The sequence below is a fragment of the Seriola lalandi genome, unplaced genomic scaffold (assembly GCF_002814215.2).
Source record: "Seriola lalandi dorsalis isolate HSWRI2012SDOR001 ecotype SW California unplaced genomic scaffold, Sedor1 jcf7180002054478, whole genome shotgun sequence".
NCBI lineage: Eukaryota > Metazoa > Chordata > Actinopteri > Carangiformes > Carangidae > Seriola > Seriola lalandi.
In genome coordinates this window covers 331,770-351,956 of record NW_019525031.1, presented here as the reverse complement: position 1 = coordinate 351,956, position 20,187 = coordinate 331,770, and the positions used below count along the sequence as shown (strand labels likewise).

The following is a 20,187-nucleotide window of genomic DNA, read 5'->3' as shown; positions in this document are numbered from 1 at the left end:
GGGGCAGTGGAAATGACTGGGTGTGGAGGGGAAGGAGGATGAGCTGATAGGAGTGAGCGTGAGCCAGGTGGCAGGGAGGCAGCGTGTGAGCCAGGCCTGAGCCCACAACAACACTCAGACATTTACATTATTAACACTGTACTCCAGTAAAGACATGCTGTACAACAGAGTGTCATCACGTCCTCTCTCAACATCATTCTCCGTTATATTAAAGGGGTGGTTGTGGTTATCAGACGTGGCGCCGTGTGAGGTCGTCCTGTTCAGTCAGTGTGTGACCTGCAGTAGATTCAGTCTCGAGGAGCAGCAGGAGGACCGGTGCACCAGCAGCGTGACGAGCTGCTGTTTTAGACGCCACTGAAACAATCCAATATCTGTTTAAATGAAGCTTCACGTAGAAGATTTTTATCTTCCCGTCAAAACAAAGTGTTTTTATTCATTGACTGATTGTAACATACCTTGCTTTCTATTGTTATTGTTAGGTGTTTTCTGTTTTAACTATTAATCATATTTGTCATTATTGTCAACACAGTTCCTTAAGAATAAGAGCCCACAGGGTAAAAAGGGAGGTGTTGGGTGGGGCGAGAGGGCAAGAGGCTGGATATAATAGGAGCATTTTCGTGTCATTGTTTTGTTTATCTGTAATGTTTTGTGATGACTCCCAATAAAACACATTCACAGAAAAAAAAAGTGAAGTTTAGCTCAGCTGACCTGCGGCTGCGGCGTGATACAGCGTTAGGGGTGCACTTATGTGTAGGAATATCGTAGTTCAGCTGTTGACGAAAATGTAGTGCCAAAATGTATTTAAATGTAATTAAAATAGATAAGACCGCGTACATACATTATGCCGCAGCCTCAGCTCAGCTGAGTTAATCAATAAGTACGTAAGAATATGGTAGTTCAGCAGTGGACAAATGTAGTGCCAAAGGAAAGAGATGTTTTCATGGGAAGAGAAAGAGCTGAAAATATTCTACATGAATCATACATTTAAACAGATGTTGGATTGTTTCAGTGGGTGTTTTTAAAAGTGTCTGAAACATGTTTCTCCTGTTGGCCCCGCCCACAGCAGCTCATCACTCTGCCAGTGTACCGGTCCTCCTGCTGCTCCTCTAAACTGAATCTACCGCATGTAACACACTGACTATGCATGACTACCTCACACGACGCCACCTCTAATAACCACAGCTATCCCTCTAACTGTGGAAACAGCTGAGTGTCGGGGATCTGTCGGGAAGACACTTACTTCTTCTGCAGCTTCCGGCTCTTCTCGGCGGGGCCCCCCAGGGTGCCCATTCCTAAGCCTTCCTTAGGAGAGCTCTCTGCCTCAGGAGTTCCAGCTGGGAACATAAACAAACACCTCGTTCAGTTCTGATACGGCCGGGAACAGCGATACTGGAGGCATGACGCACACATAAACATGCCTGGTGTCTGACCTTGGCTGGGGGAGTCCTTGCCGGGAATGCTGGGTCGGCCCTTCTCCTTCTTTCCAAAGAGGCGTCCAATGGAAGTCTTGATACTCTTCTTCTTGGCTGCTTTGTTGAGCGAGTCCTGGCTACTGTTACTGCTGCTGGGGTTACTACCCTGGCCGTCCTGCAGGCCGACCAGACTGTGGGAGCAAAAGGCGAGCGATTAGATGGAGAGAGAAGAGAGACAGAAGACAAACCAGGGAGCGAGACGGGCGCAGGTCTCACCCTCGAATGTCTCTGATGTCCTCGTGGCTGGCGGCGTGTCCTGCGTCTCTGTTCAGACGCATGGAGCGTGGAGTGGTGGGGGGTGACGTCTCACATCGGATGGTGGCCTTGTCATCCTGAGCAGACTGTGTAACAGCGGGAGAAACACGTTAGTGAGGTGGATCATTTTACTCTGTACAGACCATGACACACTTTATTCTGCACACACATAATAAATTAAATAGAAGCTGTTTCATTGAGGTTACACTAGATATACTTTATGCTCCGAGCAGCTTATATATCAATACTACAGCTCGGAGTAAATACCAGGTGCAGCTGAATTATTTACTTCCAAAAAGGAAAATAAGATGCAGAGACACCTAGAAGAATTAACGCTGCTGACGTTGCAGCAGAGAACAAATGTGATCAAAGCTGCGGCAAAAACAAAAAGACGTTTTTATGACTCTATTGTGGAAGCAAAAACGTAAATGCAAAGAATCAAGACTTCTGAGCAGGTAACATCAGAAATCTGTTGAGCCTCGTACGTAGCGTTATGTCCGGCTAATCTTTAGCTTTTGCTACAGAGTTAATTTTCTCATCCTGTCGGTCGAAGCTGCAGCAGATGAAAAGGATTCATGGATAAAATCCTGAAAGTAAATTAAAGTACCAAAACACCAACTTGATGCCAAAGCACCGAGGCAAACTCGTTCATGTCTCATCAGTGACCATCACAGGCTCTAATGATGTTATCACAACATCTTTGTGTGTTTCAAGAGGATCTTTGACAGTTTATGCAGCAGTGTAATGTTTACTGGGTGGTGAACTGTGCGACGGCATAGAGAAACTAAAGCTGAACATTGTGGATTACGGTCGGGGGGGGGGGGGACAGACAGGCAGCTGACAGAGGCCAGTACAGCAGGTCTCTAGTTTACCTTCCTGCGGTGCTTGCGCAGGTCACTAGGCTGAAGCATGGCAAAAAAGGAGAGAGGAGAAAAGCAGTTAGTGAAGACACACAACAGACCAGCAGTGAAACCAAGCCATGCAAACACACAGAACAGCAGGAGATCACAGCAAAGATATACATTTACCCATTTACCCTGAAACTGACACACACACACACAGAAGAACTGTCAGTTTTAATTGTGCAGTGAAGACGTGCAATTCCTGAGAAAAGAAAGTCTGCAGCAGCACGACCCGAGCAGGAGACACTGCAAAACAACCACGCTGGACGAGGTGGGATGGGTGCAGCCTAGTTCAAGGACATTCAGGAAATCAGAGGGACAGACTTTTACACTAGCTCTAATATCTCAGCAGAAAAAGTCTCCATGACGTTTATTTGACTAATCGAGCGGGGAGGCAGCGGAGCAGCTCGACGGTCACTTCTGATTAACATCACAGCGCACAGTGCTATGAGCTCGCTAGCTTCAAAGTTATGTGGCTGCTTTTGCTTTATGATATTAAACGCTTGGCAGTGCGACACCTGACTTCATAAAGCGGAGCTGCTCTCGTCACTTTTTCCACTGCGCACCTTAAAAGCGAGAGGAATTTTTTTTCCGCGCTGCATTCCTCACAGGCCTGGCATTAGCAGAGCAAATAAACCATCAGCGTGCCACATTTCTGTGGGAGTTTCTCCTGCCCCCAGGGGGGAAAATACCTAATCACTCATTTCCTTTCCTCAACTGACACGGTGAGGCCACGGCGAGGAAGAGATTACTGAGCTATAAAAGGGAAACAGGAAGAGGAAATTGAGTGGGCGAGCAAAAAATTAATTTAATCACCCAAAATGTTCTTTTTCTTTCCAGAGATTCTTATTCAGGAATCAAAACATTCTGACTTCTGGTTTCACTGATGCTTTAAAATACAGACGTGACAGTTACTGAGCAAAGATTCAAACCAGAAACACAACGGACAGTTGTTTTTCTGACCAGCACTCCTTTCACATCTGTGCCCAGCTTCAATAAACTTCATGACCTTTTCACTACAATAACTGCTCTGCAATCAAGCCAGTGCATGACAGCTTTATTCTTTCACCAACAAACATGACACATTAATGGAGGGGGGGGGGGGCAAGTGATTGACGACCTTTTTTTCCCCCCCTGGAAATCTTGAAAGGACTGAACAGATGCAGATTCTGCTTCAACTTGAATCAATTCCTGCAATCGCAAGATCAAGATTCCTTGAAGGACTGACGGATGAGTAATGCCAGCTCCAGTGTTAACAGGAAAAACAGTGGCCCAGGGAATCCAAATTTCCACCCGAGCTCACCGTTTTTTTAAACTTGATTGTGTGTGTTTCGGCACACAGGGGAGGGGTTGAGAAGAATGTAAACGTCTGAGCTGGGCCTCACAGAAACACTGAAGGCAGGCTCCAGTATCTTTGTTCTTTATCTGATTTGTTAATGCTGTGTTGAGTAAATCGAGACGAGGTGACTGCACAACAGGCGACGACAGCAGACGACGTTACCTGCGGCCCAAAACAAACCACAGCAGCTCCGAGCAGCACCAGAGGTACACAGGTGAGCAGGAGGAGCTCACAGGTGCAGAGAGGGGGGGCGTGTTCTTTTGAGCTCCTAAACCAAAACAACACTGTTTCTGTTCTGCTAGCATTAACCATAAAAGGGAATTCTGGTTCCCGGCTGAAAGGTGCGTCGCTTTCAACTCACTGTTCAAACATTTACATGTAACACGATGAAACAGGACCAGGAAGATCACAACATAGTTTATTCCAGATGAACCGACGGCTCCTTTGTTCTTGTTAATCATCTTTTCCTTTTCCATTAATGATCAATAACGTTTGAACCACCTTCTGTAAATTCTGTTAATAAAATAATATAATCTCTCTTAGTTACATGTTTGTTCTTCCTGCATGAGAATATGTCGTCACTGTGATGTTGTATTCAAGATGTCAGAAGGAAGGGAGCAGAGAGGAAGTGGCAGACTGCACCCACCCGAGGAGGGGAGGAGGGGAAGCTGTGGAGAGAGGTACCTGGAAGTAGGGTGCATAGCTAAAGGCTTGAGGGGGGGGGCTGAAGCCAGTTGCACCATAGGGCAGGTACGTTAGGGTCTGCTGGGAGAGGGAGCTCTGGATGATGTAGGGGTCATAGCAATACTGCTACAGGCAGGGGGCAGTTACATATGCACATGGTTACACACTGTCATACATACACAGGAAATATTAGTACATGAATCACAGTGAAGAGATTTATAACACAAAGTGTTAAAGAATAAATAGACAAACAAAAAGACGACAAACCACAATGAAAACAATTATAAAGAAAGAATAATTCTGACTTATTCAGATTTATATAACATCAGAGACCAACACTAAGTGCTGGCTGTTTCAAACAGGGAGTTGAATGTGCTCTGGGAAACATGCGAGAGGAAAGGACGTGTTACCAAGGTCATGACACCCATGCGGTCCAGTTCTCTGTTGGGGCTGCGTGGGATGCGTCTGGGGGTGGAGTGACCAGAGCCTGGGGGGGAGCCGCCCAACGAGGAGCCCGCACACAGTGACGGAGGGATGGAGCTCATGGAGCGGAAACGTCCTCCCAGGCTGTCGCCGCTGCCCACCCTGCACTCAATCTCCTCTGCCCGGATCGCCGTGCTCTCCTTCTCCTCCTGGATCATCCTGCAGGAGAGGAAGTGAAAATGAAAATGGGAGATGTAAGGTGAAATGAAGCGGGGTTTTGTTGCGCTCGCTCTGGTGGCTGCGCAGCTGCCGGTACCTGATTTCATTGTTGATAGCGTCCAGCTGCTCCTGTAGCATTAAGGCGAGGGTCTGTGCGTCTGCCTGGCCACCAGGGGACAGCAGGTCCACCGAGCTGAAGATCGTCTCTCGGTCCTCCTCGAGGTCCGAGGCGTCCATGTCGCTCTCAAAGGCCTGGGCCACGTTCGCCAGCACATTCGCCTGCTGCATGCGCTCCCATTCCTGCTCATTAAGAGTCTGCACCTGTTTGAACGCACACAGGTGTGAAACAGGGAGGGGAGAGAGAGAGAAAACGGAGGAGGAGATGGACGAGTCAGAAAAAGCAGAAAAGGGATAAAAAGGCCGGAGAAGTGACAAGAGATAAAACAGTTAGCTGGATGTTTAATGCACCACTCGGACACAAATAACCGTCACTGCTGTCTCCACCACACTGACTTACATGTCGCTGATGTCCAGAGTGGAAGCAAAGAGACAAACGGAGAAGAAGAAAATCAGAGAGAAGTCAAACATTAGACTGAAACAGGTGGAGGAAGGACGAAGGTAAAGAAAAGGCAGCACGTGTTACGAGGAAGACAACACAAAAATATAATAAAAACCTCCATCCAGTGAATCTGAGATAAGTTTCTACATTTTTAATCTCTTTAAGCCTGGACAAACATTATTTCAGCTGCTTTTTATCTCACTTTTTAACTTGATTGAATGATTCCAGGCAACTGTTAAAATGTCAGGATAAATCACGAGGAGCTGAGTCTGCACTGACTGAGCTGACTGGTGCATTCTTTAAAAATTAAATGATCAACTATAAAGCCTCAAATCTTATAGTTATATAATATAATAATTAATAACACAACTCACCTTGGACGGCTCGTCCCGGAGCGCGGCCACTCGTCCCTTTTGAGGTCTCCTCAGCACCAGAGCGCTGCCGTAATGGTCTGAGTTACTGTCCATCATTGAGGAGGCCGACACTGGATACCTGAAATCTGGAGTGCTGCCCAGCTGAGACCGTCTGTGAAAACATGAGACACGACATCATGGAGGTACGTGTTTTCATACCTTTGTGTTTTTCCTAATTAAGTTTTTAAAAGTTTCACAGAGTGCACAACCTCAGCTAATTATACATGTCACTCAATAAAGACTTCAGTACAGTATAATACAGGTTAACAGCCCATAAAACAAAAAAACAGACCCTGAATTCTTCCATATTTGATGGATAAAAACAGTGAAAACCATAATAAAGAAACACAGGAAGTTGGACACGTCTGTTTGGATTGTTCTAGAGGTGATTGGAAGTTTCTATCTTTATACGATCTTGATTTATTCTCCTTCTCTGGAGCAGTATTTATGAGAAATCAGCTCCAGCTACAACTTCTCCTCACTCTGAGCTCAGGATAAAACAGCCGACAGGAATGTAGAATTGAGTGATGTGAGTCTCAACGTCACTGGCAAAGAATGTGGATGAGAATCGATCAGTAAATACAGAGAGAGAGAGAGAGAGAGAGAGAGAGACAGAGAGGGAGAGGGAGGGAGAGAGAGAGACAGAGAGAGAGAGACACAGAGAGAGAGACACAGAGAGAGAGAGGGAGAGAGAGAGACAGAGAGAGAGACAGAGAGAGAGAGACAGAGAGAGGGAGAGACAGAGAGAGAGAGACAGAGAGAGAGAGAGAGACAGAGAGAGAGAGACAGAGAGAGAGAGAGGGACAGAGAGAGAGAGAGAGAGCAGCAATGCCCCAGACAAACGGTGAAACTAATCCAAATATTCCATAACTTTTAATGTCAGTGTCTCGATCGAGGTCAGACGAAGTTAGAAAGCGTCGTGTAGTTTAAGGAGAAACGTCTCAGGCTCAAATGCAGTAATGACGCTCTAAAGACAACGTGATATTTGGAGGCGTATACTCCCACGGGTCGAACTGCTCACCCATGAAGTAAAGAGTTGCTCCTGCTCCGACCCTGCTCATTCTCCGCCCTCATGGTCTCAATCTGGATCAGAAGCTGCTCCTGTAGCGGAGGAAATTTACACATCTTAGTCATCTAGTGAAGAAACACCCCTAAAGGTAAAAAAGCCACAATTGCTAATATTTCAAATAAAAGAGAAAAACAAGCCAAAGTAGCAGCAGAAACACTTGATACTTAAACGGATCCCTCACCTTCTCGTGGTGGGACTCCTCGATCAGCTTCTTGGTGTGGTCCAGTTCTCTAATCAGGGCGTTCTGAGGAGAGACAGACACAAGCTGACACACCGGGAAATAAACATTACCTGAGCTTCTAACCCTCCACCATGACAGACCATGTCGCCGGCAGCGGACAACAGCAAATACTTATAAGGTGAAGAGCACAGCGTCCTCGTCACGCCGACTTTAGAACGAGGTCCTAGATTCCACCTGTAAACCGTCGCTGCACCAGTGAATCACCTTGTCCTCCAGCGCAGACATCCTCTCTTTGAGGTGGAGCTGGAGTCTCTCGTTGGACTCTGACAGGAGCTTGTCCACCGTCTCAGACAGACGCTTGTTGTGCTCCTCGTTCATCTTCTCCCGCTGTCGTGCCTACGTGAGCAGAACAAGAGCATTTCAAAAGAAAGCAGGTGTTAAGGCTGCGTCCACACAGCTACGCTTTAGTTTTAAATCGATCTCTTTTGTCACGTTTGCTCCTGCCGTCCTGAGTCCAGAGTTTACGAAACACCTAACACTGAGAATTTTGGAAACTCTGCTGCACCTGATTTATTTTGTAAACTCTGGGGTTGTGTTTTATTTTGAAAACTCTGGGGTTGTGTTTTATTTTGAAAACTCTGGGATTGTGCTTTAGGGTGTTTTCACACCTACAGTTCGTTTGCTCTGCTCCGATTCAGTTGATGAGTTTGTAAACTTGTAGGTTCAGTTTGTTTTCACACAGAGAAAAATTCAAGTGAATCAAAATACATCATCACAAACCAGGTGGGAACGTCCCCTCCTCTGATTGGTCAGATTGTCCGGAGCAGGAAAGTGAACGCTGATAGATGGTTAAAGGAACTGTTGAGCCCAAACTCGTGAGTTCACGAGTTGATAAAATGGACGGAGATCGTTTTAGTTTTAAAATGAAAACATAGTCGTGTGGACGTCGCTGAAGACTATCAGTAGCAGTAAAACTGTGAGCGCTCGGTCCACTGTAACAGCAGCAGATTCCCGCTCTTCCCGCTTTCTCACCCTGAGCAGTTCCTGGTTCTTCTCCTCCAGCTGAGTCTCCAGCTGCCTCAGCCTCTCCTCCACATTACCGTGACGCTCCTCTGCCTGAAAATAAGGAACAATGACACAAAAACCTTTATCTTTTCTTTTATTTATCTTGTATGTGAGCTAATGAGAGTGTCCCTTAAGCTAGGCCTGCTTTGATCTCCCCTCCACAGTGTCTGATCAACCATCCTGGAGAAGGACCTGGCTCAGGAAAGGTCTGGGTAAACCAGGTCCTGCAAATCAAGCTGGAGTAAACCCCACCAACAGCCCGGTACATATGGTATCTACAGAATACGGATGTAAAATCATCTGTTTCAGGAGAGGAGAGCAAAGTAGCACAACCCACCAAAACAAAAACAAAAAAGCAGCCGGTACGTCCCACAATGCACCTCTACCACAGAACAGGGAAATTCATCCAGATTCTATATTCGACTACAGACGTGTTTATGTGGATTACTGACTCAAAAAACATTTAATCCCATATTTCATCTGCAATTAGATATGTTGAGAAACATAATGTGTGCGCAGCAGATATTATCAGTCTATTGGCTCGTTTTCATGTCAGAACCAATGGAGTGGTAAACATCTGTCTGCGACACTTCCTGTTCCAGTTTTCTAGTAGCTCTAACGGGCTTTGAGCAAATCAGCTGGTGCTTCCTGTTTGTGTTAGACACCAAACATTTTTTATTTTATCATGTGTTTGAGAAAAAGAAGGAGAGGCAGCGGCATGAAGTACTGATCAACACAGCTCACCAGAACCTACAGCAGAACACACAAGCAGACTGAGGAGGCCGGGTCAGGACCAGGTATCAGGCTTCATAACATACTACCACTTTAACATCTAGTCTGGCACTGCGCTTAACCAGGCACTTCACACGGACAGGATGAAATACCACTGAAATCAGAGGTGGACAAAGTACACAGCTCCATTACTGGAGTCACAGTATAGATCCTCAAATATTACTCCAGTACAAGTTGTTCCCTCAGTGTTTTACTTTAGATTAAGTACTGGAGAAAAACACTGAAGTATTCAACATTCTTGTTGTTGTATTGTTCCACATTTACAGAACCTAATGACTCTTGACCAACCTAATGGGATCTGACCAACCAAAGCATAAAAACAACAACTACTTTAAACTGAAAAGTTTATCTGGAATTAGATAAACGTTAACATATCTCAACGTGCTTTCTCAAGTTGGGTGGCAAATTATTTTAGTCAGTGATGAAGTCTGGTCGTGGTAAACGCAGCAAATATTTCAAACTAAATGAATCTTTCTTTATTTCTAAACCTTCAAACACAGACTTCAGATCAGACTCTCTGGTGAAGAATCTTCTGCCTCATCTTCATCTCACGTCTCCATCGTTCAGACACTGACAGGTTCAAACATGGCTGACAGTGGAGGAGTCGGCTGTGATTGGTTTTTCTCACATCACATTTTCAAAATAAAATAATAATTCATTCCTTTGACTAAAAAGCTCAGCTTCAAAGTAAAAGTACTTTGTTACTGTCCACCCCTGATTGAAATTCAGTGGAAATAATTGGATTTCTTTGCTATTTTAAAGAACGCAGATCAGATTTTTATTTCTTCAGTAGTTCTGGAAACGTAAACAGCGCCACTACTTCCTGTTGCTCTGGTTAAGTTCAGAAACAGAGCTGGAGTTTCCCAGTTTCTGAGCGGACAGGTCTATCTCTGTGAATAAAGCTGGTCTACCTTCTTCTGAGTCTTAGAGCCTTTAGAGCCACACAGAACACACTAGGGGGTTTGACAGGGAGGTGGAAGGAGCAGCATGGAGACCACAGAGAGACAGACAGACAGACAGACAGACAGACAGACAGACAGACATGCAGATAGACAGACAGACAGACATGCAGATAGACAGACAGACAGAGGAGAGAATACAGTGTTGGTTTAACATGAACACGATTAAACACAGTGGCTAGAGGGAGAAAACAGACACACATTCAAAAATGGAACAACAGTTTAATGATGGTTGTCGGAGCAGGAGGACAGACAGACATCATGCTGGGTGAGAGGAGGAACAATATGCTCAAGTAGAAGAGGGTGGAAACAAGACCGGATCAGTTATGTGGATGCCTTGGAAACTGCATGGAGGTGATATTAAACACACCAAGGCATCTCTAAGTCTGTCTCTCTGCCATGTTTTATATCACAACTGTGTGGATTAAGGGTCAGGATCATTAAAAGTGCACGGAGGAAACAGCTCAGATGGGATGTGAGACTGAAAGAGAGGGGGCAAAAAGACACGGTCTGAAATGTAATCACTTCTAAAAGATATTTTACTAAAGAAAATGTAAACTTTATGTACAGTTTGGGTATTTTCTAAATGCTACAATATCTAAATCAGCATGTGACATCGCAACACAAAAGACTCAGATGAGAACAAGTTAAACGAGTTAAACAGTGGACGTCCATCATGACACGGCCGGTTAGTTTCATTTGAGTTAATTAACTTAACTAGCTAGTTATAATGTCGATTCTATCCATCCAATGTCATTACGTCTCAATAAAAAGTTGAGTTTAGCAACACAAACCAAATGTAATAATAGTGTCATAATTTAATATTATTGTATAAATATAAACTGTTTGAAACACATTCCTGTTAAACTTTTAAAGCTGTTATTGAATTTTTATCAAATTTTTGCCTAAATTTCTTTAACAAGCTCAGTTTTTCTTAAACCCTGCCTTCATTTAGTTCAAGGAATCACTGTTACATCCAGAATATTGATTAGATTTTGTTATTTTTTCCTAGACAAAGGAAAACCTCAAAAAGTGAAAGTTGAGCTGCTAATAAAGGCGCCGAGATGTAAGTTCAGCAGCTGCGTCGTCCAAGACAAAGGCTCAAACTATAAATGGATAAAAACACAGGCTGAATCTCTAAAAATAGTTCCCTGTGGATATTTGGAGCAACATAAACAATGGCTTCCCCAGTGGCTTCCTCTGGGAGCTCCTCGCTGTTTCACTGTAAAGGAACTGATCTAATAGCCCTGATTGTATAATGTGTAGAACGTAGTTGGAAGTAATGGGAGTTTTAGTCGGTTCATATTCACATATCAAGGTTCAGGATTTTAAAAAAACCTCTGATGACTCAACATTTTAATGTCGACTTTTCAAGGCTATTATAAAATCCTAAATCCACCAAGTTGAATGTCTGAATGGAAAAGTGAACAGGTGCTGATACCTTGGTGAGGGCAGCCACCCTCTGAGCCAGCTCAGCCTCCACCTCAGGCAGAGTCTCTGCCTTGCGGATGGTCTGCTGCAGCTTCTGCTCAGCCAGCTCCAGCTTCTCCTGGAGCTGCCGGTTTCTGTCCTCGGTCTGCAACAAACCAACCAAAAGCAAAGTCATTAGCCAACATGTTGGAGACTCGTCTGTGCGTCGTCCTCGCCTCTGGGTTTTTTGCTTTCAGTTCCACAAGGTGCAGAGAGTGGCGGGAGAGAAAGAGGGAGACAAAGTGAGACAGGCGGTGGGGACGGGTCAGGGCAGGGAGGGAAGGAAGTGAGGAAGAGAGCATTCATGACGACACAAAGACAGACAAAAAGAGAAGAGAGACATCTCCATCTCAGCGAGTACATGTAAAGAGACAAGCCAGTGTCTGCGAGGCTTCCCATTCAGAGCCCGCTGCGCTGCTCAGTGTGTGAATACAGAGGGAATTCATTAGCAGGAGTCTGAAAACTGCCAAAGAGAAACTGCAGGCGATTCCTGCTGGCAGACAACGAGGAGACGGAAACACCAATCACACTCATGGGGATTTCTTATTTTTTTATGGGGCCTACTTGTCTGAAGAGGGAGTCCTTGTTGGCCACTTCGTTCTCCAGCTTGTCGTTAAGGTCATGGACGGAGGTGGCCTCCCGCTGAGCTGCCAGGTAGCGCTTTTCCAGGGTGGTGATCCTCTCCTCCATATCTTCCTTCTGAGCCACCGACTATACACACGCACACACACACACACGCACACACGCACACACACACACACACACACACACACACACACACACACACACACACACACACACTGAACTTTGCATCTTCATATGGAAGAGAAAGACTCATAATAATAACTGAAGAAAAGTAAACATCTGTTTTATATGAAGGAATTGTTTAAACAAATTAATCTGAAAAATCCTAAAGCTTTTACTGTGTGTTACAAACAGTTCCCGCCCTCCCCACCTCTCTCAGGTCTCTCTGTAGCCGCGTGTTCATGTCTTCAGACTTGATGAGGTCCTTTCTGGCCGTGTCGAGGTCCTCCTCCAGCTCATTGATGCGTGACGCCATGGCGGCCATGCGCTCCTTCATCTGGCCCAGATCGGCCATCTGACGGTCCACCACTTCCTGGAGCTCGCCGACCTTCCCGAACCCAGGTCCCGACTCCTCCTCCTGACTCAGTGAACCGTCTGAGGAGCGCTGTGGGTGAACGAACCGTTTTAGATTCACAGAACTCATTTCAGTTAAACAACAGCACAAACCGCCATTAAACAAAGAGAGAGTCACATTCACGCTACACCTGCTGTTCCTCAACCACTCAGACCTGATGTCACAGTTTTATTAGTATTATTTATTATTATTTTATTAGTTTGATTATTATTTTATTAGTTTGATTATTATTTCATTAGTTATACTATTATTTTACAGGGCTCCAGACTAACTTTTTCACTGGTTGCACCTTTTCTTTTGGCAGAACATGGTATCAAAATGGCAAATTAGGATATTCAACGTTCTTCCTTTATCAATGACACTGGCAGAGACGACATCGGTGTCACCATCAATCATAAATTGATTGTTTCTTCATGAAGGAGGCTCTGAGGCTTCTTCTTCTTCCTCTTCTTTGATTATGTTAATCAAAAATGTAAAATTAGTTCACTACGTTTCAGTAATGACGTACAATAACATCCTTGATTTTTCTAAAGACAAACCAGCCTAAAAACTTTTTATTTAATAATCACAAAGTTGCAGAGCAACAGACACAGGGCGTCGCGGTAACCATAGTAACTCACTCACACACCTGTCTGCGTGCACAGAGGAGCATCATGGGAATAAATGCCAATAACTCATTTATAGATATTTCTCACTTTGACCTGATGAACTCTCTGTTTCTCTGTCAGTGTTTTATCACGCAGCAAAATGATTTTACTGAGGGTCAAATCGCTCCGTTAGAGACTGTATGCAAATCTTTTCTCCCTTATTTATTTTTTAGCACGTGCACATTTATTTTTCAAATTTCACCTAATGTAAATATTAAATTATTACTGTATTAATTTATTTGTTTTTTTATTTCATTTCTCTTTCACTTGTTCACCTTGGATAATGTTCAAATCTCAAGGACAATCCTTATACATACAATGTATATTCATTTAATTGTTAAAACGAGCACTGATACAACAATTCACTGTATGTGTGATTTTCTCTGGCTCAATAAAACATACCTGAAATGAAATGAGACATGTACGCTACATGCTTTTAGGTTTATGGGGAGATTTAAAAAATACTACTGTGATATGACGTTATGATAGGTGATGAAAATCGGGGCATGTGTGACCATCTCGGTGGCAGTCTGGAGCCCTGTTTTTACTGCAGAACACGCTGTCAGCAGGAACCTGGACTGTTTCCACCAGCCCACCTTTGCATCTTGTCTGTGCATGTGTGTAGATCACATTGCACAGTTAATCAGTGCATGCCAGGACAGAAATGTGCTAATGCATGTATTATCAACCTGTAGAACTAAGGCTTATTTTCATTTGTTTAAAGTTCTTGTTGTTTTGTTTCCATCAGATTTAAGGTCTTTAAAAATATCTATTACAGTAAATTATACCATATATATCCTGAATTAATGTAATTAGTTATGACTTAATTTAATTAACTGAACAGATGGTAGACACTTGTGACACATGTGGCTTCCACTTGGCTTCCACACACACATGCTGTTGAGTAACCTCACCTTGCCATTAGTGCTCGGTGTGTTTTCAGAGTTGTGGTTGACTTCGCTGGTTCCATCTGCCAGCCCTCTCTTCAGGCTGCTCTGCTCCCTGAGGTATGCCAACTAGAGAGAACACCGCTCCGTTAACACTCTGTCGATCGACTCGTTCATTTACTGGTGATAACCATCTAAACAATTCTGGTTAACCGCCAAACCAAAGGGCGGTAAACAGGTCTGCTGCTATTTTTTAATCATTTGTGATGACTTCTGTGTGTGTGTGTGTGTGTGTGTGTGTGTGTGTGTGTGTGTGTGTGTGTGTGTGAGCTCAAACCACGAATGTTCTGGTTGCAAACTCTCATGAATACACTACATAGACCAACACTATGTCCCCGCGCCAAATGGCCAAACCAAAGAAAAACAAAACAGCAAAAAGCTGCCTCGCCTGAGGAGGGAAGGTTACTAATAAAAGCAGAGTAGCAAGTGGTTGATTTTTATGTGTGCTGGTGTGTGTGTGTGCTGGTGTGTGTGTGTGTGTGTGTGTGTGCTGGTGTGTGTGTGTGTGTGTGTGGTCCCAGGCTGATTCCCAGGAACAAAAGATGACTGTAGCATGAAGCAGAGAGGAAATCTAGGACACTTCCACAAGATCCCCTGGGCCTTTTGTCAATCTTAATCCCATTCAATACACAGTGGACTCGAGACTCTTCCTCCCTTTGCATGCATGTGCACGCGTGTGGACTTGAGAGCCGTGAATCTCCCTTTCTTCCACTGTGTGTTAATATTCAGCAGAGGAGAAGAGAGGCGTCTTTCAGCAGCTCACATGCACTAAACGGCCGCAATGATTTCTAATAAAATAACTTTAGGTGCTTTCACAACACATCACGTCTGTTTTCAACTGGATGTTCCTTAAAAGGTCTCACAATCTGACAACAGCTGACTTTCACAACCTGAAATCGTGTGTGTCATCAGTTACTGTGCTTAAATTTACCAAATGTGTTGAAAAAACAAACTAAAACATCTTCACGTTTCATTTCTGTGAAGCTCAACGATACAAAGGTTTTTTTGAGCTGTTGACCTGCAGGTTTAAAAATGAAAACATCTTTGAATGAAGCCTATTTGAATGAAGGGAATTAAATGATAAAGGCACCTCGGTACATGAAACCCAATGACGCACAAACACCAGTCGAGTAACAATACTTCAACAAATTACCACAGACAGCAGTGACATGCAATGGTGGGAACCAGCTGTTTGCTGTATGTGTTTTTTCTGTGGTTGAATTGGTAAATGTTGATCTGGGTGTTAAAGATAAAATCTGAGGAGAAAACATTTTAAACATTGTAGGTGATTTAAAGTCAGAAAATATTCCTTCATCTACGTCGACTACGTTTTCATTCGAAACGATCTCCCTCCCTCACACCTGAAAACACACACATACATGACCATCCTTACACTGAGCATGCGCGAGCCGGTGTAAACAGGAAGTACGTTGTCTTCTCTGCAGTTGGTTAGCTGCAACACCACACAACACAACCCCAGAGTTTTCAAAATAAAACAAGTCCAGCAGAGTTTCTGGAAGTCTCTGTTTTCCAGGCTCGAAAACTCTGGAGTTGTGTGGACGGGAGGCGATTTTAAAACGTTTTAAAACGAAAACGAAACGAAAACGTCGTGTGGACGTATAAAAGGTTGTTTGTTTATACTTATTTTGACAACTTGGAAACTTGGAAATATGGTCTTGGTGATGAGTTGGAGGTTGGAGTTGATTAGAAGTTATGTTTACTTACTTCTTTGTGCGAGATGGTGAGCTGCTCCTCCAATGCGCTGCATCTTTCCAAGGCAACACGTAGTCTTTCTCTCACCTAGAAACCACGTGGAACAAATATAAATAAACCCACACAACAACACAAACCTCAGCAAATATATTTTAACACATATGATTCTATGACTCAGATCAATCACACAGTCGTACCTTCTCGTCGAGGGCTTTGTGGTGTTCGAAAAGTGACTTAAGGGCTTTGAGGACCTCCACTTCACTTGAGACGCCTGCTGGAGACTGAGCCTGCCTCTTCACCACCGTCATCCTCAGGCTGCGCTCGTGGCGAGACACTAAGCACTCCAAGTGCTCCAACAGGAGCTGCACACACAACACACAGTGTTACTGGTGTTTAGAAACTCATCGGCTCATTTCTCCTCTTGTTCCAAAGTAAACAAATGTGCACTATCTGTTATCTAACTTTACAGTTGATACCTGCTTGTCAGTTAGATAACAGACAGACAGTCAGATCTATCCTACCACAATACAGGCAACAGGTGAAGATGAAATTGGGACAGGTTTGAGATAATAAGACGTGGAAATTTGCCTTTAGTTTCACGGGTTGGTTAAAACACATCATTGTAGCTCACAAACAATAAATACAATAATAAAACTAGACCTGCAAGAAGTTATCAACGGGGTTCAAGCCCCTCAAGATTGTGTCGCCCACTAGTGGCCACTATGAGTCAAATTATGCACAGACCCTCAGAGTAATATGACAAACTTCTCTCCCAAGTTTTGTGTAAACAAAGGTGATTTTTTGACCGGTAGCTGCAGGAAGTTGTTTCATTGTAACGTGCACATTTCTTGGAGGAATGATAGTCGTCTGAAAACTTTTGACCATGAGTGTCTGTAGATTATATCTGCAAAGTTTCATGCAGATTAGACTTGCGGCCTTGGAGGGGTTCGAAAAAATAGGTTTAGCATATTTCCTGATTTCACAAAAAAAAAAAAAAAAAGCCTGAAATGGGCGTGGCCTATATCAGGAGATTCAGCTGTTTTCAGGTTTGTGAATGTGCCATTTTTGCAGAAAGAAAAAAAAGAAGCATTTACAAAAACACCTACAGATATATTGATGTTAACTGATTTGCATATTTTAAAAAAATATAGAGTGACAGACTTCTTCATTGACCAAAGGTTGCAACGAGGCAAACATCGCAAACATCTGTCACAATTCAGTGGATAACCAGAACAAATTTCAGCTCTAAGGGACGTACGGATGATTTATTTGAACTTTAATCTTATGCAGCGACTGAATAATGATGATTGAAACCAAATTTCGTACGAATCCATTCAGTCAATTACGAGATATAAACTAGTAATCTTTGTGGCGCCCCCTAGTGGCCGACTAGCACCAAATAGCACAGACCCTCGGAGTGATATGACGACCTACTCTCTGATGTTTTGTGTTAATAGACGTAACTTTCCAAATATATGCAACACTTCCATTTGGTATAAAGGACTTTCTGGAGACTATCTCGGTTTCTGTTTCGGTTCTACAGCGTCTTTTCCTTTTTACCTCTTCGACCGTCTCAGGTCTCACGTATGAAAAGCGAAAAGTCTTTCCACACAGGAGTTAAGTGTGTGAGAGTAAACAGGTGACAGTACTGATGAATAACACACTGGTCTTTCTCAGCACACACAGCTGTCTGCAATGAAATTTATTGTCAGTGGTTGAAATATTTTGATGAGTGAGCAATTTGCAGAGCAGCAGTAACGTGTGACGATGGTTAGCGTGAGAGGATAGAAACTGATCTGTCAGCCAGTGTTATGACAACCATCTATACGCAAAACAGAAACACAGGAGTACACAGGGCGACCAGACAGTGACCTTCACTGGTGGATGGTGAAGAATGCGAAATGTTTGTTTGATAGGGAATAATTCAGTGTGTGTGTGTGTGTGTGTGTGTGTGTGTGTGTGTGTGTGTGTGAGAGAGAGATGTTTTCTACCAACCCGTGTGTTGTTTCTCTCAGCCTTCAGCTCTGCGATCTCCTCCTCCTTCTCCAGAAGCTGCTCCCGGCACACGTTCACCTCCTTTGTTAGTGCAGCGAATTCCTAGAATAGAAAAGGACAAATACAGTAACATGTAACTGCTACTTACTAAAGCTCCGTTTTGTTTCGGTTTTTTTTTGTAAGACGCTGGACGCTTGAGAAAAAAAAGAAAATTTTTGGTAATGTGGAGGCCACTGGAGCAATCTCATGTCAGTTCATAGAAGTAGATGCATGTTCTAGACTGTCGACTCCAACGCCTCAGGTTGCCTCCAGGAAAACAACAAAACAGGAATAAAAAAATAACAAAATATTTAACTGGATTCATGAAAAACCTCCTACTGTAACTCAGTGGTAAAAGGATATTTTAAGGGTTTTTCACGTGAGATTAAGAGGAAACGACGACAGCGTTATAGATATCAGGCCTCTGATGGATGACTTGCCCAGAGATGTAAGTGATGTCGTCCGAAGAGGAAATGCCACATTGGATGAAGAAGCTCCAGGGTAACAGTCGTGGTAATTATGTTTTGATAAAGTAAAGATAGACTGCTTAATGAATTTTTGTTTGTTTTATTTATTTATTGATTTGTAATTTGGTTCCTTATTTCTTTGTTTCATCTTTCATTTTTATTTTTTGTATTACTTTCCTTTAGTTCAGGCCTGTGTTGTGATGATGTTTGTATTAGAGTCGTGCAAATAACAAAAATAAAATTTGTGATAATAATAATAATAAAGTAACATATACTACAGGTTGCTGCTGTTCACCTTCTCTAATCTCATCCTCCACTGGTGAGACAGATCTGTCACGTCTCATCCTCAGGCTGTTGATCCTGTGAAAGTGTCGGAGCCTCTGTGTGAGACGCTTCGATCGGTGACTGTGTTTTTGAAACTTATTTCAGGGCTGTTTCTGGTTTAACGGCACCGTGCGGGACAGGTGACAGGTGTGTTTACAGCAGCTACAGCAGGAGAAAGGGTGAAAATTTGCAAGTCCACCCGGGCGTTGTGTTTACATCAATACTGATCGGAGCCAGAGCCGATAAATACCTGCGTCTACTGAGGAGTTCTTTGACCCAGGTGTGAATGCTGATTGTTACCTTTCCATTGCCGACAAAATGTTGGAGGGTCTTAGCTAGTTTTTTGACCAATTGAAAAGCGGCTCTAGAGTGCGTTGGAGGGCGTCAAATAAGGGACCATTTTCAGCAACATGATATGATAAATAAATCAAGTTTAACAAACTAATATCATTAAAATTGTTAATTGGTCAAGATCAGATCAGAAAATGTTCTGTAATGTAGAAGTACCAGTAAAGTTATATCACTGTTAACCTATGAACCGCAGTTCAACCATCATCTTCCTCTCCTTTGCCGCTGCAGTCTACCACACCTACAACACTAAGGTCGTGTTTACATCTGAAATAATGGAGGTGGAGACAACAACCACTTCCTGTCTGTCCTGTGCGAGTCACCTTAACTCCTTTGTGCTTTTCTAGCAGCTGTAATGTTCCAGCTGAGAATCTTCTGTCTTACTTTCTGAGAGTTAATCACGTACAGTAGAGACTCGACCAGGAAGACGACGACGACAGACATTAACACGGGACGAAGACAAAAGAAAGATGGCGGAACCTCATCAGAGAGACATCATACGACATACAGCGTCTTAGTGAACAGACTTGTCCTGATGAACCTCACATTACTCTCACGTCTTGCTCTGGTTCTCTTCAAACACACACACACACACACACACACACACACACACACACACACACACACACACACACACTGCTTTTAGGAATTACATGCATGGTTGGACCTAAAGAATGTGCCATCCTGATTTTTTGCCCTGTAGCAGGCACCCTGAGTGGTGAGGCCTTCTTGCTACGTTTCAGAGG

At 43.6% G+C, this 20,187-nt stretch overlaps 1 protein-coding gene across 9 annotated transcripts in view; it reads right to left on the bottom strand.

Annotated features, from left to right (window-relative positions):
• Window positions 1-20,187, bottom strand: part of ppfia1 (PTPRF interacting protein alpha 1) — a 41,405-nt gene that overhangs the window by 7,581 nt on the left and 13,637 nt on the right. For 8 of the 9 annotated variants that reach the window (XM_087175634.1, XM_087175635.1, XM_023412394.2 and 5 more), the window contains exons 3-20: window positions 18,264-18,365; window positions 16,466-16,630; window positions 16,281-16,355; window positions 14,523-14,624; window positions 12,758-12,991; window positions 12,367-12,513; window positions 11,774-11,908; window positions 8,549-8,632; window positions 7,781-7,912; window positions 7,517-7,579; window positions 7,288-7,367; window positions 6,228-6,378; window positions 5,392-5,615; window positions 5,063-5,294; window positions 2,600-2,629; window positions 1,689-1,813; window positions 1,431-1,603; window positions 1,241-1,334 (exon numbers count right to left, since the gene is read on the bottom strand). In XM_087175634.1, coding sequence (XP_087031760.1) covers window positions 1,241-1,334; window positions 1,431-1,603; window positions 1,689-1,813; window positions 2,600-2,629; window positions 5,063-5,294; window positions 5,392-5,615; window positions 6,228-6,378; window positions 7,288-7,367; window positions 7,517-7,579; window positions 7,781-7,912; window positions 8,549-8,632; window positions 11,774-11,908; window positions 12,367-12,513; window positions 12,758-12,991; window positions 14,523-14,624; window positions 16,281-16,355; window positions 16,466-16,630; window positions 18,264-18,365 — 2,348 coding nt within the window. The remainder of the gene's footprint in view (window positions 1-1,240; window positions 1,335-1,430; window positions 1,604-1,688; window positions 1,814-2,599; window positions 2,630-5,062; window positions 5,295-5,391; window positions 5,616-6,227; window positions 6,379-7,287; window positions 7,368-7,516; window positions 7,580-7,780; window positions 7,913-8,548; window positions 8,633-11,773; window positions 11,909-12,366; window positions 12,514-12,757; window positions 12,992-14,522; window positions 14,625-16,280; window positions 16,356-16,465; window positions 16,631-18,263; window positions 18,366-20,187) is intronic. The other variant, XM_087175637.1, reaches the window with a different exon arrangement.